This window comes from Octopus sinensis, linkage group LG3, assembly GCF_006345805.1.
Source record: "Octopus sinensis linkage group LG3, ASM634580v1, whole genome shotgun sequence".
Taxonomy (NCBI): Eukaryota; Metazoa; Mollusca; class Cephalopoda; order Octopoda; family Octopodidae; genus Octopus; species Octopus sinensis.
This window is the reverse complement of record NC_042999.1, coordinates 69,724,563-69,740,776: the sequence shown is the minus strand read 5'-3', so window position 1 is coordinate 69,740,776 and position 16,214 is coordinate 69,724,563. Positions and strand designations below refer to the sequence as shown.

Here is a 16,214-nt window from a genome sequence, read left to right as displayed (position 1 = left end):
TAGAAACTCTGTAGAAGCTCCACAGACAAATGTACCAGGCACATGCCATCAGTAATTATTCAGGGTAGGCAGTTGGTGACGTTTATGTAGTAAAAAACGCAAAATGAATTAGCAAAACAGGCACACAACTGAATTGGAGGCAGAATTACATGCATAAAGATAACGTTTTTGTAGGAATGTACGCAGCATATGTACTACAGCAGTCCTATGTGTAGTTTTAAAACTGAGATTGAAAGGCAGGGGTGAATTATGCCTACCTAATCTACAAAAAAATAAGATATTTTGCATTTTATGCATAGTAATCAGAGTAACCTTCATAATTTTATTGAATTAGGTGCATATTTTGCCATAAAGGGAAAGTGTTGCTATTGATCTACTTTATTCAGGGTAGGTACTGCCTGCCTTGCCTACCCAGGTGGCATGTCCCTGACATGTATCCTTAACGTAGTTCTCAGGGAAATTCAGTATGATACAGAATGTAACAAGGCTGGCCTCTTTGAATTACAGGTACAACTCATTTTTGCCAGCTGAGTGGACTGGAGTAATGTGGAATAAAACATCTTGCTCAATGTGCTGTTGGGTATTGAACTCACAACCACATGATCATGAGCTGAATACCCAAACGTCTAAGCCATGCACCTGGGACTAAACAACAACGACATCAATGTTTTATTTGACATGCAATGGCTGAGAGGATTTCTATAATGGCTAAGTAACTTAACATACTGTAATGATTTTATATATTTCATATAGTTTGAATGATTCACTCGCCATCATCATACTCTGTAAAGTGGTTGGCATTAGGAAGGGCATCCAGCTGTAGAAACCAAGTCAAAACAGACTATGGAATCTGGTGTGGGCCCTGGCCTTGGAAGCTCCTGTCAAACTGTCCAACCCATGCCGGTATGGAAAAACAGGCATTAAATGATGATGGTTTTACATCTGCTTTCCACATTAGTAAAGGTTGGACCATGTCATCATGATTTGGCCCATTTCTTAATGCAAGCCACTGCTGCCCACAGACTGGTGTTTGTACATGGCATCTGGCTAGGATTCTGCAGTTGGATGCCCTTCCCATTGTCCACCACTTTACAGAGTGTAGTGAGTGTTTTATCTATTTTTTTTACTCCAGCACTAGAGAGGTTAACAAGTCCTCAGTAAGATAGGACTAAATGGTTCTCAGGACTTTGTTTTATCCAGAGAGATTAATGACATCCAGAAGAGTAGAATGGATGGGTGAAAGAAGCTACAGTATGATGGGAGATAGAGGAATTGGGGTGTAGATTGGAAGGGAGTGAAGGGAAATAGCAGAAGTGGGCAAAGGGAAGAGTAAATGATGGGTGACCCTAGGCATGGCCCAGAGGGGAGAGAGAGAGAGATGGCTGGCAGTATTGAAAATGGGGAGTTGGAGTGCATTGAATGGATCAGATGGAACTAGATTTCTATGGCTGGATGCTTATTTTGTTAGAAACCCTCACCTGTTTCCAAACAAGGTAATATTTCCCCATGGCCAGATATGTTCTTCATGGAAGACTGGAAACGAACAACCCCACTCGTATGACAATGAAGCTCATTTACAACTATCAAATGATGCAAAGTTAGACAAGGACACACGGACACACACATACACACAGTTGAAATTTATACAATGGGCTTTCAGTTTCTGTCTTTCAAATCACTCACAAAGCTTTGGTCAACCTAAGTCTATAGCACAAGACATGTGCCCAAGCCACCATGCAGCAGGACTGAACCATGTAGGTCCTCCCACATGGTTGGGAAGTCAGCTTCTTAACCACACAGTCATACCCATGCTTTTCAAGTATGTGATCAATTGAGTTAATTAGATCTGGTCAAAGCATGGACTGTGGCCATGCTGGAGCACTACCTTGAAGTTTAGTTGAACAAAACAACTCCAGTACTTATTTTTAAGTCTGGTACCAATTCCATCAACCTCTTTTGTTGAACTGCTAAGTTATGGAAGCAAACAAACCAACACCAGTCATGAAACAGTGTTTGTCAATACAAACATAACCTGCACATACATATGACAGGCTTCCACACAATTTCCATCTACTAAATTCACTCAGAAAGCATTGGTCAGCCTGGGGCTATAGTGGAAGACACTTGCCTAAGGTGCCACACAGTGGAACTGAACTTGAAACCCTGTGGTTCCAAAACAAGCTTCTTAACCACAGGACCATACAAATGTAGAAACAAATCTAAAATTAATTATAATAATGAGACAGCAAACATTTCCAAAGTACTCTTTAATTATTTTGTATTGTATGTTTATTACAATATATTTTAATTAATCAGAATACTCACAACGTTAACTATAGTTAATAGTAATTAACAAAAACAAACAAACAACAACAATGACAACAACAAAAAACAACATCAATAAAAACAAAAGTTTTGAAATAAATAAATACATAAATAAATATAAATAAATAAATATATATATGTATACACAACCCATTGAAATAAACAAGACATTAAAATAAATTTTCCATTTAATAAACCCATTAAAATAAATAAATTTATAAAACAATTAAAATGTTCAAAGGCACTGTGTTTACAGATTAAAAAAAAATTTTAATGACAGTTTATCATTGGAAGAACAACAAAATATATATATATACATAAATATATATATACATAAATATATATATATATATATATACATACATACATACACACACAAATATATATACATATAGATACACATATATGTACGGATATATATATGTATGTATATATATGTGTGTGTATATATATATATATATGTATCTATATATATATATGTATGTATATATATATATGTATATATATATATATAGTGTATATATAGTGGTATATATAGTGTATACATAAAAAGTAAATAAAAAATAGGGTCTTCTTGAGATCATGTTTTCCATATTTTTTTACATGAAGCCAAATATTTTTAAAGGGGCCAGATCTGTGTTGCCTTAATGCTATAAAACTTGCCTCATGAAGGCAAAGAAACGATTTCACAAGCTTCATCGCTACTCTCATCATTATTATTATTTTCATCATCATCTTCATCGTCATCCTCCTCTTCCTCATCCTCCTCATTGTCATCCACCTCCTCTTCTCCATCATTATCATACTCATCGTCTTCATTGTCTTTATCTTCTTCGGAATTTCCAGAATCTTTATTGTTTGTTTCCAGGCAGACTTTGTCGCCATCTGCCCCAACCAGGCCCTGTTTGCCCTGCACCTCATCCACCTGGGTATCACTGCAAAGTAAAGAAGAAACATTCTTAGGCTCAAGCAGCATTTGATAAATTATTAGACACTAGGAATTATTAAATATTGAATTAAATTATTAAATATTACAATTATCATTATCATTATTATTATTATTATTAAATATAATTATTAAGGTGGCAAGCTGGCAGAATTGTTAGCACGCTGTACAAAATGCTTAGTGGTGTTTCACCTGTTGCTACATTCTGAGTTCAAATTCTGCAGAGGTCGACTTTACCTTTCATCTTTCAGGATCAATAAATTAAGTACCAGTTGAGTACTGGGGTTGTTGTAATCGACCATCCCCCTCCCTCAAGCACCATCTGAACATGGTCAATGCCGGTACCCACTGACTGGCTCCCATGCCGGTGGCATGTAAAAGGCACCATCCAAATGTAGTCAATGCCAGTGCCCCCTGACTGGCTCCTGTACTGGTGGCACGTAAAAAGCACCCACTACACTCTTGGGGTGGTTGGCATTTGGAAGGGCATCCAGCTGTAGAAACCTTTTCAAATCAGATTGGAGCTGGTGCAGCCCCCTGGCTTGTGAGTCCTCAGTCAACCCATCCAGCCCATGCCAGCATGTAAACCGCATGTTAAATGATGATGATGATGATGTGCCTATAATAGAAAGAACTGTTAAATATAATTATTAAATATTAGTGAAGGTATGTGGATTAATAGTTAAGGTATTCAACTCATGACAGTAAGGTTATGAGTTCAATTCCCAATAGCACATTATGTCCTTGAGCAAGACCCTTTATTTCACATTGCTCCAATCCACTAAGCTGGCAAAAATGAATTGGACTTGTATTTCAAAGGGCCAGCTTTGTCATATTCTATATCACACTAAATATCCCTGAGAACTACATTAAGGGTATGCATGTCTGTAGAGTGCTCAGCCACTTGTATGTTAATTTCCTGGGTAGGCTGTTCCATTCACTTGATGAACAGCAACCCTAATCATCAAAACAAACACAGTCACAGTTTAACCTTTTTGTTACCATATTTCTGTTTGGTGGAAGATTTTAATTCAAAACTTATGAAAACAAGACATTTGTACTACAGAGCCAGAAGAGGTTTCAGCCAGGTTGGTATCAAATGGGTTAAGAATTGTTTCTCTATTATATATTTTAACACTTTTCTTACCATATTTCTGTTGAGATGCTCTGTATTTCTTTCAATTATTCTAAATATAACAAAGAATTTAGTAAAATAACTTAGTTATCATTAAGCTAGTATTAGGAACATAAATTGTGACTAAGGTTTGGTGAAAGATTTTAATTCAAAACTTATGAAAACAAGACATTTGTACTTCAGAGCCAGAGCCGGTTTCAGCCAGGTTGGTATCAAAAGGGTTAAGAATTGTTCCTCTATTATATATTTTAACACTTTTCTTAACATATTTCTGTTGATATACTCTGTGTTTCTTTCAATTAATTTAAATATAACTAAGCTTTTTGTCCAGTATTTATGATGATATTAATACCAAGACACCTTTCAGAGGGAGTGAAATAAGTACCAGTCGAATGCTGGGGTCAATGCAATCAACCCACCCCCAAATATCAGGCCCTGTACCCAGGGTAGAAAGGATGTTGGTATCAAAACATTTATCAGAAGAGCATTGTGCATAGATACACAAATATTTATGATTTAAAATTACCCTCTATTTTTAGTAGCCAAAAAAGCAAAATGAAGAGCTAAAAGGACAAATCTGTCATAAAAAAAAAGTCAGAATTAGTGAACTATCCATTTTATATCTGGGGTTGCTAATGTGTCTAATAAGGGACTAATCTACACATTAACACAAATACCAGAACAAGATGACCACACTGTACTGAATATGTTTAGGTTTTACAACAGCAGTTCATGCAAATTAAGGTGAGAGAGGAGAGAACATAGGGACAAGTTAACCGTTTTAGTACCGTACCAACTGAAACTGCCTCTGGTTCTATGATACAATCTCTGTCTTAAAATGATATTATTTAAAGCATTCCATCATAATTACATGTTAATTTATGTTCCAAAAATCATTACAATACTGAAAGTTATTGTTTCAGATAGCCAATAGGCAGTGACATTAGAGCATCAGATAAATTGCTAAACAGTATTTGTTTAGGTGAGGTGGTGAGCTGGCAGAAACATTAACACGCTGGGCGAAAGGCTTAGCAGTATTTTGTCTGCCACTACGTTCTGAGTTCAAATTCCGCCGAGGTCGACTTTGCCTTTCATCCTTTCGGGGTCGATTAAATAAGTACCAGTTATGCACTAGGGTCGATATAATCGACTTAATCTGTTTGTCGGTCCTTGTTTGTACTCTCTGTATTTAGCCCCTTGTGGGTAGTAAAGAAATAGGTATTTGTTTCCACTCTCTATGCTCAGAGTCCAAATCTTGCCAAAGCCATCTCTGCCTTTCATTCATATATTTTAAAGGCTTTGAGCTGGCAGAATTGTTAGCATGCTAGGGAAAATGTCTTTACATTATGGGTTCAAATTCTATCAGGTCTGACTTGCCTTTTATCCTTTTGTGGTCAATAAAATGACTACCAGTAGAGAGCACTGGGGTTGATTTAATTGACTTAACCCCTCTCTGCAAATTGCTGGCCTTGTGCCAAAATTTGAAACCAATACAGACATTTATTTTACTAAATTCTTTGTTATTTTCAAAATTAATTAAAACCAGTATATTTCAATAGAAATACGGTAATAAAAGGGTTAATGCAGCACATTCATAAATCAAGTGAAACATTTTCAAAATGCCAGGTAGTGAAAACTCAGAAAAATGGAGCTTTACCAAAACACACAACACCAAGAAATGTGGAAATTGCTTCACAGAAAAAGTCCATAGCATTATGCAAAATTTTAAACTACTCAATAAAAAGCAAAAGTTAATATCAAAATACAGGCAAAAAGAATGATGATGATGTAAGAAATTTCAGTGCATTACGACTGAACTAACAGCAGTCCAGCAGCCATTAATTTATGAGATCCAATCAGAAAACCAGATAATGACCATGTGATGAGGAAGTTCATAACAGTCGTTATAATATTTCAGAGAGTGTACTGTTCCTCTGAAGAACTACACCATCAACACTGAATAGTGACTCTATAATCTGATGGGTAAATTGAGTATTAAGTGCTCTGCACTAACTATGCAGAGCTAATGAATGAATGAATGTATGTGTGTGTTCGTGTATGTATGCATGTAGATAGATAATATATATCATTTTGGTAATACAGATTATTTTCTCAGACAAAAATGGTTTTGTATCATTGGCATTGGTGAAATGTACACATCAGTGAATGTGAAATAAATATCTGTATATCTATATCAAGTTATCTACATACATACTTTATTTGTAGTTTAACAAGGCAACCAATGGTTTCATGTGAAGAGATATTCACAATTGTTCAAGTGTGCCACATGGAAGAGTTGACACTGGTCTCCACTTTGGATGCAAATATATGTGTGCGTGCACGTGTGTGTGTGTGTATAATATGTCATATGTAACACAATCTTATTAGGTACCTAGATCTGAAGATTCCATGTGATCAACCTTTTCGTTCAACTATACTCTTCACAACTGACCATAAAGCTGGTTGCACAAAATTTTCCAGTTCATATGTATATCCTTCTTTTCCTTACATACAACAAACAAACATTTATCAAATCCAACATGCTTCTAACTCTACAGTGTATTGACCATTTTTAGGATTTTCTACTGGAAATTACAAAAAAAAAAAAAATGAAGAAAGTATAGATACTTTCCAGATATACAAATAAAAGAGAATGAAAGGAATGGTAGAAGGTGGCACTTTACTAAACAAAAATCTAGATATCTATCTACACACATTTGTGCTTGTACTATATTTACATAGAATTCCTTTTCTTCTCCATGCATTTTATTTTACCTTTCATGCCTGACATTTTGGGGCTTGCTCCTTCTTTTAATGCGGAGCCTACAGATAGAAAAGAATGTATTTATTTTCAATGTGTTTTTTTGTCTGTCTGTACATGTGAATGATTGAACATGTGATGAAATAAGTGAGGGTATAAAAATGTTCTGTCAAAAATATGTTGATTTATTGTGAAACAACCCATGAAATTGGCAGTTTTATCCACATTTAATTAAAACAGCTTCTCTTGGTTTTACACTGCTACTGTGAACACCTACTATAGAAATATCCCCCAATTTGGAACATAACCACCCAATCTGTCACAACAATAGCAAAAAGAATTACAAACACTAAAAACATCAAGAAGATATCCTGGAGTTGAGACACCCAGGAACTTTCTTCCATCCATCATTCACTTCTCTTATTAACTCACAGGAATTCTAACTTAACATGAGCCACATTAGTTTCATTGGGAAAGAAATCAAGGATTTCATTGGATTGAAGGTGAGGGCTGAGAGATTTGTGTTTCAGCATGGTACTTCTATTAATTTGCAGTTTGCAAGATCATGGGGAATGAAAGGCAGGATCAAGATAATCACTAGTTTATAACCAATTTGTACTTTTTAGCTTTTTCTTGTTTCAGTCATTAGGCTGTGGCCATGCTGGGGCACCACCTTGAAGAATTTTTAGCTGAATGAATCAAGCCCAGTACTTATATATTTTTTAAGACTAGCATTTATTCTATTGATCCAACACCAGTTGTCAAGCAGTGGTAGGGGACAAACACAGACACAAAGACATACACACACACATACACACGACATGCTTCTTTCAGTTTCCATCTACCAAATCCACTCACAAGGCTTTGGTCTGTCTGAGGCTACAGTAGAAGACATTTGCCTAAGGTGCCATGCAGTGGGACTGAACCCAGAACCATGTGACTGGGAAGCAAGCCTCTTACTGCACAGCCATGCCGGCACCTATAGAGCAATGGCTGTGTCTGTAAAGCCACGCCTGCACCTATTTTCTTCACCCTCTTTTCAGGGAGGATAAAATAAGGATTGCAGCATGGAAGGTGTTTATAAACCATTTAAGAAACACACAAAAATTGTTAGATTCACTTCATTTAAATTTAATTTATCAAAATATTTTCGTCGCTTTGAGACAGCGACCTGTTCACTGACAAAACTTCATGCTAAACACCTTCCACGCTGCAATTGTTTTTGTTCCAGCACACGATCTCAGATCAAGTCACTCGCTATGCAAGTACATCTCTGTAAAATAGGGATTATAATATGAGTAACATCTGTGGATTTAGTCAAAGACGATCCTGGTAGGGCTAGAACACAAAACATAGAGAGACAGAGGTACAGAATCAGAACATCAAGGAAACATGAATGAATAAGTTGAAACTTTCTACAAAACCTGTTTATACTGGCCATCTTATGGCTGAGACTCAGTTGGCTGTTGTTGGGACTAAGCGGGCTACTGGGAATACAAAGAATGTTCTGCTCCTCCAATGGAATCTGGCTTAGGAGCAGAATACCTTCACAGAACTGACGTCCCATCTCTTGTAAGTGATGAGTGGAAACCTGGGTGTTCTAAAAATAAAAAATAATAACGATAATGATAATGATAATAATTGGAAATACAAAAGTTGTGGTCAATGAATAAGGAAATACGAAGGTTGTGGTCAATGAAAAGAGAAATACGAAGGTTGTGGTCAATGAAGAAGGAAATACAAAGGTTGTGGTCAATGAAGAGGGAAATACAAAGGTTGTGGTCAATGAAGAGGAAAATACGAAGGTTGTGGTCAATGAAGAGGGAAATACAAAGGTTGTGGTCAATGAAGAGGGAAATACGAAGGTTGTGGTCAATGAAGAAGGAAATACAAAGGTTGTGGTCAATGAAGAGGGAAATACAAAGGTTGTGGTCAATGAAAAGAAAAATATGAAAGTTGTGGTCAATGAAAAGAGAAATACAAAGGTTGTGGTCAATGAAGAGGGAAATACAAAGGTTGTGGTCAATGAAGAGGAAATACAAAGGTTGTGGTCAATGAAGAGGGAAATACGAAGGTTGTGGTCAATGAAGAGGGAAATACAAGGTTGTGGTCAATGAAGAGGGAAATACGAAGGTTGTGGTCAATGAAGAAGGAAATACAAAGGTTGTGGTCAATGAAGAGGGAAATACAAAGGTTGTGGTCAATGAAAAGAAAAATATGAAAGTTGTGGTCAATGAAAAGAGAAATACAAAGGTTGTGGTCAATGAAGAGGGAAATACAAAGGTTGTGGTCAATGAAGAGGGAAATACAAAGGTTGTGGTCAATGAAGAGGGAAATACGAAGGTTGTGGTCAATGAAGAGGGAAATACGAAGGTTGTGGTCAATGAAGAGGGAAATACGAAGGTTGTGGTCAATGAAGAAGGAAATACAAAGGTTGTGGTCAATGAAGAGGGAAATACGAAGGTTGTGGTCAATGAAGAAGGAAATACGAAGGTTGTGGTCAATAAGGAGAGTAGACATGATACCAATAGTAATTGGGGCACTTGGAAGTATCAGCACTCAACTGCCAACACGACTGAAAAAGATTGGTGCAAGTGTGAAGGTAAAACACCTACAACAATCAGCATTGCTTGGAACTTCAAGAATTCTTCACAGGGTTTTTGAAGCATGCCAAGTATACAAGTGTCATCTTAGTCTGCTGGGTGTGGACAGCTGACACTTTCCATCATACCCAGCAGTATAAGCTGAGAATTTTCATCACATAATAATAATAATAATAATAATAATAATAATCTTTTCTATGAAAGACACAAGGCCTGAAATTTTGGAGGAGGAACCATTGCATCAACCCAGGTGTATGACTGGTACTTATTCTATCAAAAGGATAAAAGGTCAATTCAGCCATGGTGAAATTTGAACTCAGAATGTAAAGATGGATGAAATGCTGCAAAGCCAAAGGTTTTGCCAGCTCACTGCTTTAATAATAATAATAATAATAATATTTTCTACTGGAGGCACAAGGCCTGAAATTTGGTGGGGAGGGGGCTAGTTGGTTATATCATCTCCAGTGTTTCACTAGTACTTAATTTATTGACCCCCAAAGGGATGAAAAGCAAAGCTGACTTCAGTGGAACTTGAACTCAGAACATATGGACAGATGAAATGCCACTAAGCCAGGAGAAGGAAAGGAGAAGAAGAAGATAAGGGTACACCAGGCATATCCACCACAACCATATGTGCACGACATGGTGATCTAATATCAAGATAAACAGCACATGACCTTGCAGGTGGGGCCCAGTTAGAATTTTCTTCATGTCAAGTAGCCCATCCTACTCAAAAGGTCCCTGAATAAGAGTTGTTTAAGGATGTTGAATGAAACACCCATGTCTCCAAAGGTGAATTATTCAAACCCCAAAGAATACCTCTCAACACATGGCTATGATGCTCCCCCACTACTTCTGCTCGTGATCAGAGATGCACATATCATCAGCCACTGGTTAAGGTCAAACAAGTGATAAGCAAATCTGTGGTATTGAGCAGAATATTTGCTGTAGCCCGTCTTTTATACCAAGACAAAACAATGTACACGATGACACTTCCAATCAGTTAAGATGAGAAGCCAGGAGAGCCACTGCTTGGTACTGCATCAGAGAATTATTATTATTATTATTATTATTATTATTATTGCCAGCATAGAGAAAACAGAGATAAAGACTCAAAGAAATAGAAAAGGAAGGATCCAACACGAAAAAGAAAAAAAATTAATCCAAATAATTTTTTTAAATGCTATCAGAGAAAATGGTAATTCACAGAGAAAGAAAATAATTTTGGTTTTCAATGACCAAAGAAGAAGAAGTAAAAGCTTACCCTGTATGTTCCCTGATCAAAGCCACAAAACGTACTTTCCATGCAATAACTATTCACAACACCGAGTTGTCTCCAGACAACTACCCGAGCGGACGTTTCTTTAATCTCTTCAACATGGAATTGAGAATCTTCTAGTGAAAATGCTGCAGCTGTTTGATTGAGTATGTATGGCAGGATCTAAGAAAAACAATGGACAACATTCAATGCACATCGGGTTCATATTGAAAACACTTACACTGGTCATTGTTATGGTGTCCATAATTAGGAACACCATATTGAAATGATACGTACAATTTCAGTTTTGTACACGAAGTTTGAATTTCCAAAATTTTCTACAGATTAGAACAGAGTGAACAATGTCATCGCAGAATGCTGAAAAACACAAGTTCCCTTGGGTCGGGACATGTCACAAGGTTCACAAACAACAGGTGGACCAGTGTAGTTGCCGAGTGGTATCCAAGAAATTGGAAAAGTTCACTTGGAAGGCCTCTGTGATGATGGGATGATAATATAATTAAGCAATTTGCGCCAAGATAGAAAAGAATGGCACAATCAAGACAGAAATGAAAGCGCATTGTGACTGGCAGTGTATAACCATCTGATAGTTTGGTTGATGCTGTGATATTTAGATTAGTTTTACTTATATTTGAATGCATGAACCATATTATCCATCTACGCAGTGTGGCACCAAAACATCTGCTTTTCTAAACAATCGGAAACAGTAACTTAGATTCATTCTATGTTAATGGGAGTCTCTGGTCACAAATAGAGAAGAGTTCACAGCAAAATTTGCCCTCAAGGCTGTCGTATGGAATGGGTTTCTTTACAGAGTTATCGCCCTTAATCTTTGACTAACTATCACATACCGTAGCATAAAGAAACTCAAAATGAAACAAAATATATAAATGATAAGGCTTTCTAACAGAGGTATAAGACCACAAAGTTAGAATGTTGAGGCGGAAAGGGTCAGTTAGTTCAATATCTGTATTTACCTGGTAGTACTTACAAGAGCGGAGCTAGGGTGGAGCAAGCAGGGCATATGCCATGGGCGTCACTTTGAGGGGGGCACAGTTTTGACTAAGATCATTTTCTAACTGAGCCATCTTTATGTGAATTTCCACCTTTTGGTTGGAGTGGGGTGCAATTTTGATGCTTGCCTCGGACACCTTTTACCCTAGCTACGCCCCTGGGTACTTAATTCACTGACCCCCAGAAACTTGAAAGAAAGAAAAGTCAACCTCTGTAAGATTTGAAATTAGAATGTAAAGGGAGATAACCACATACAGCAACACATTTCTCCACTGCACAGTGAAGATTAGGAAAATTAAAATAATGTAAAAAAAAATGGGATAACTGAAAAAGGGAAAAACAATGATACTTACTTGGTATGAAATATCCTCACCCCATTCATGGTATGTAGGATTGTCTGCATCGAGCGTTTGCCAAGATTTTAAAGGAGAACAACCATAAAGAAAGATGTTCTTTTTCTGAGAGTGTCCGTGTAGATCACAGTAAATCTAGAAGCAAACAAAGATCAACCAAAGTAAATATCTACAGCAGGGTTCGACGGTCTCATGTAGTGACATTTTATGTTAGTGTCTTACAATGTCTCTCACTGCCACTAGATAATATATTCCATAATATCTCAACACCCACAAATGATACCTTGTCTTTCAAAGTCACCCATCCCGTATCTTCTTCTCCTCCTCCTGGCTTAATGGCATTTCATCTGTCCTTATGTTCTGAGTTCAAGTTCCACTGAAGTCAGCTTTGCTTTTCATCCCTTTGGGGGTCAATAAATTAAGTACTAGTGAAACACTGGAGATGATATAACCAACTAGCCCCCTCCCACCAAATGTCAGTTAATGTCATTTTCTATCACAATTATCATTAGTTTATCCATTATTGTCGACGATGACCAAGGACATCCCATGGGAGAAGAAGACGGGGCATGGTGTGTCCAGCTATGGCCAATCAGTTTGATGTGTGTTTAGAAGGTTCTGCTGCAGATCAGGAGTTAGCTCTGGACTTGCGTAGTTCATATTTCCTTTGTGCCTCTGCCATTTTGTTCTGTTTGTAGGAGGTGGTACCTCTACTAGTGAATCTTCACCATGAAATGCAGTCTTCCTCCTCCTTCTCATCGTTTAACGTCCGCTTTCCATGCTAGCATGGGTCGGACGGTTCGACTGGAGTCTGGGAAGCGAGGAGGCTGCACCGGGCCCAGTCTGATCTGGCAGTGTTTCTACAGCTGGATGCCCTTCCTAACACCAACCACTCCGTAAGTGCAGTGGGTGGTTTTTATGTGCCACTGGCACAGGTGCCAGGTGAGGCGGGCAACGGCCATGATCGGGAGGTGCTTTTTATGTGCGAGGCCATGCTTGCATTTCCACAAAGTAACATATTATGTCAAAATGTCTCCCCAGTACCAGAAGTGATGTTAAGTGACACTTCAACAAAGAGCTCTCCACACACAAAAACTTCTAAATAACATTAAGTGACACTTTGTCTTGCAATCTCCTCCAAAACGTGATTAATGAACAAGATATCAGCTGGGACAGAGATGCTGGGTGGGGTATGTTTAGTCCTATTTTGTTGACTATGTTTCTATCAGTGGTTCTCAACCTGGGTTCATATCATCTCTTGAGGTCCGCATAAGATTTTGGGGAGTCCATGCAAGCAAAATAGTAAACTGAGGACCCACAGTAGTATATTAAGGGTCCATGAAAAACTTTAGCTTTAGCTGTATTTATTACAAGAAACAGCTCAGTTTCCTTCTCTGACATTTTACATAGTTCAACCTACACAAGTTAATGTGTGGAAAACAAAATGGGGATTTTGAAAGAAGTATCTATAAAACTAGTTTTTCAACATCAAATGGCTATGGGGTCCACCAGAATAGAATGGTATCCTGTAAAACCTCCATGCTTCTTGAAATTCTCCAACACTACACCTGATATCCCCCACTCCCTTCGCATGCACACATATATATCATGACTCATACACTGTTCACTTTCCTGACTTTTGTACATAATTCTATTTACTGTACATGCACCTTTGATGAGTTGTAGTGCACCTGAGCACTATACACAATAATTTCATTATTATTATTATATAAACAAGGGTGCCTATAGACAAGAGATGGTTGACAACTAAACACTGGTTCATACACTAACATTATTGCATCTTCCACTGTTCTCCTCTCTTCAACTCTGTCTTTTATGGTGTTGGTCTCAACACAGAATAGACAGTCTTTTTATTTCACTCTGTCGCTATAATTACGAATGGAAGGGAGCAAGACACAGTCCTTTGACCTGCCTAGGAGGGGTAAGAACTGAATTGGACCAAGATGACTCATCAAAACACGATGCCCACATGAACATAACATGTAGCCTGAACAAATGAATAAAACACAAGCAGGAATTGGTGCTTCACTCCAGCTGACAAGAGTACTTACTGTTGGTAATTTATTAATGAGCTTCATGTAAGAGAGAACCCCTTTAGCATGGAATATTATTGGATGAAGTTTTGCACAAGGGTACAGCCAGCGTCGATTCAAATCATTTCCAGCCAAGGAGCAGCGGTGACTAGGAGATAATAATAATAATAATAATAATAATAATAATAATAATAATAATGATAATAATAATAATAACAACAACAACAATAATAATGATCACCAGGACTAACAAATATATATATATAGGAGATAATGGTGTCATTGAGACTCAAAGGTGTCAGGTAATGCTGAAAAAGTGCTATAGACAGACCATAGTTAAGTTCCAGATTCGGTAATATTGCGAATAAAGGGTTCAACGTTGGTTCTATGTCAGCGTGTGTATATAAGAATTTTTTGTGTAATAAGATAAAAAACCAAGACTGTATAGATATTAGACCATTTATAGATAGAAGGTCTTACAGCTGTTTCTAGGATATTAATTAATAATATCCCTTCATCGGAGACGGTGTGAGAGGAAAAATTAAGTCATAGTTAGTTTCAATGTGATACAAGATAGAGATTGAGGTGGAGGAAAGAAAATAGATGTAAGAATAGTGTAAGAGAGCCTTTTTTTGGAAGGGGGATTTCTTTCTTTCCTTTGCCGTATCTCCTCTACAAAACAAACCTGTTGTTGTAGAGGAGATACAGGGTTATCCTGTAATATATAAGAAACCTGTTGCTACCATTTTATCACATTTGAATCCCTGAAAACTCAACATAAATCTGCTTCCCTCTCTACTAAACTCCCAACCAAGCAAAGGGGTTCTTTGAATTACATGGCAACCTCATTTGTGCCATGAAAAGGGCATCAAGAACACTCTGTAAAGTGGTCAGCATTGGGAAGGGCATCCAGCCATAGAAACCTTGACTCATTGCTTTTCAACCACATGGCTGCGGGTTCAATTTCACTGTGTGGCACCTTGGGCAGGTGTTTTCTACTTTAGCCCCAGATTAAAAGCCTTGACCCATTGGATCCCTGTTAAACCATCCAACCTATGCCAGCAAAGAAGGTGGATATTAAATGATGATGATGATGATGATGATGATGATGGTGTGTGTGTGTGTGTGTCCCTCTACTGTTTGACAACTGGTGTTTGTTTACATTCCCATAACTTAGAGGTTTGGCAAAAAGTGATCAATATAATTAGTACATCATCATCATCATTTAACGTCTGCTTTCCATGCTGGCATGGGTTGGATGGTTTGACTGAGGACTGGCAAGCCAGAAAGCTGCACAAGGTTCCAATCTGATCTGGCAAGGTTTCTACAGCTGAATGCCCTTCCTAACACCAACTACTCCAAGAGTGTAGTGGATACTTTTTGCATGCTACCAGCACGGGAGCCAGTCAGGTGGTACTGGCATTGACCATGCTCAATTGGTGCTTTTTACGTGTCACTGGCACGGGAGTCAGTCAGACGGCACGGGAGTCAGTCAGACGGCACGGGAGTCAGTCAGACGGCACGGGAGTCAGTCAGACGGCACGGGAGTCAGTCAGACGGCACGGGAGTCAGTCAGACGGCACTGGCAACGACCACCAATCTCACAAATAGAGTGGTCAGGGCTTATTTGATTGATTAAACCCATTAAGTCTGTGCTTCCAGCATGGCCACAGTCCAATGACTAAAACAAGCAAAAGAATAAGAGAGTAAAGAAAATGGCATGAAAACATATTTTCCCCCCAAA

At 37.8% G+C, this 16,214-nt stretch overlaps 1 protein-coding gene across 5 annotated transcripts in view; it reads right to left on the bottom strand.

Annotated features, from left to right (window-relative positions):
* Positions 1-2,919: 2,919 nt before the first annotated feature.
* LOC115209295 (cytosolic carboxypeptidase 1) overlaps positions 2,920-16,214 on the bottom strand; it is a 93,801-nt gene continuing 80,506 nt past the window's right edge. For 3 of the 5 annotated variants that reach the window (XM_036501068.1, XM_036501069.1, XM_036501071.1), the window contains 6 exons: positions 14,489-14,618; positions 12,417-12,551; positions 11,035-11,211; positions 8,592-8,767; positions 7,182-7,229; positions 2,920-3,260 (listed from right to left, as the gene is read on the bottom strand). In XM_036501068.1, the coding sequence (XP_036356961.1) occupies positions 2,990-3,260; positions 7,182-7,229; positions 8,592-8,767; positions 11,035-11,211; positions 12,417-12,551; positions 14,489-14,618 (937 nt within the window). In that variant the 3' untranslated portion in view covers positions 2,920-2,989. Of the gene's footprint in view, positions 3,261-7,144; positions 7,230-8,591; positions 8,768-11,034; positions 11,212-12,416; positions 12,552-14,488; positions 14,619-16,214 lie in introns of all 5 variants that reach the window. The other 2 variants (XM_036501072.1, XM_036501070.1) reach the window with 2 other exon arrangements.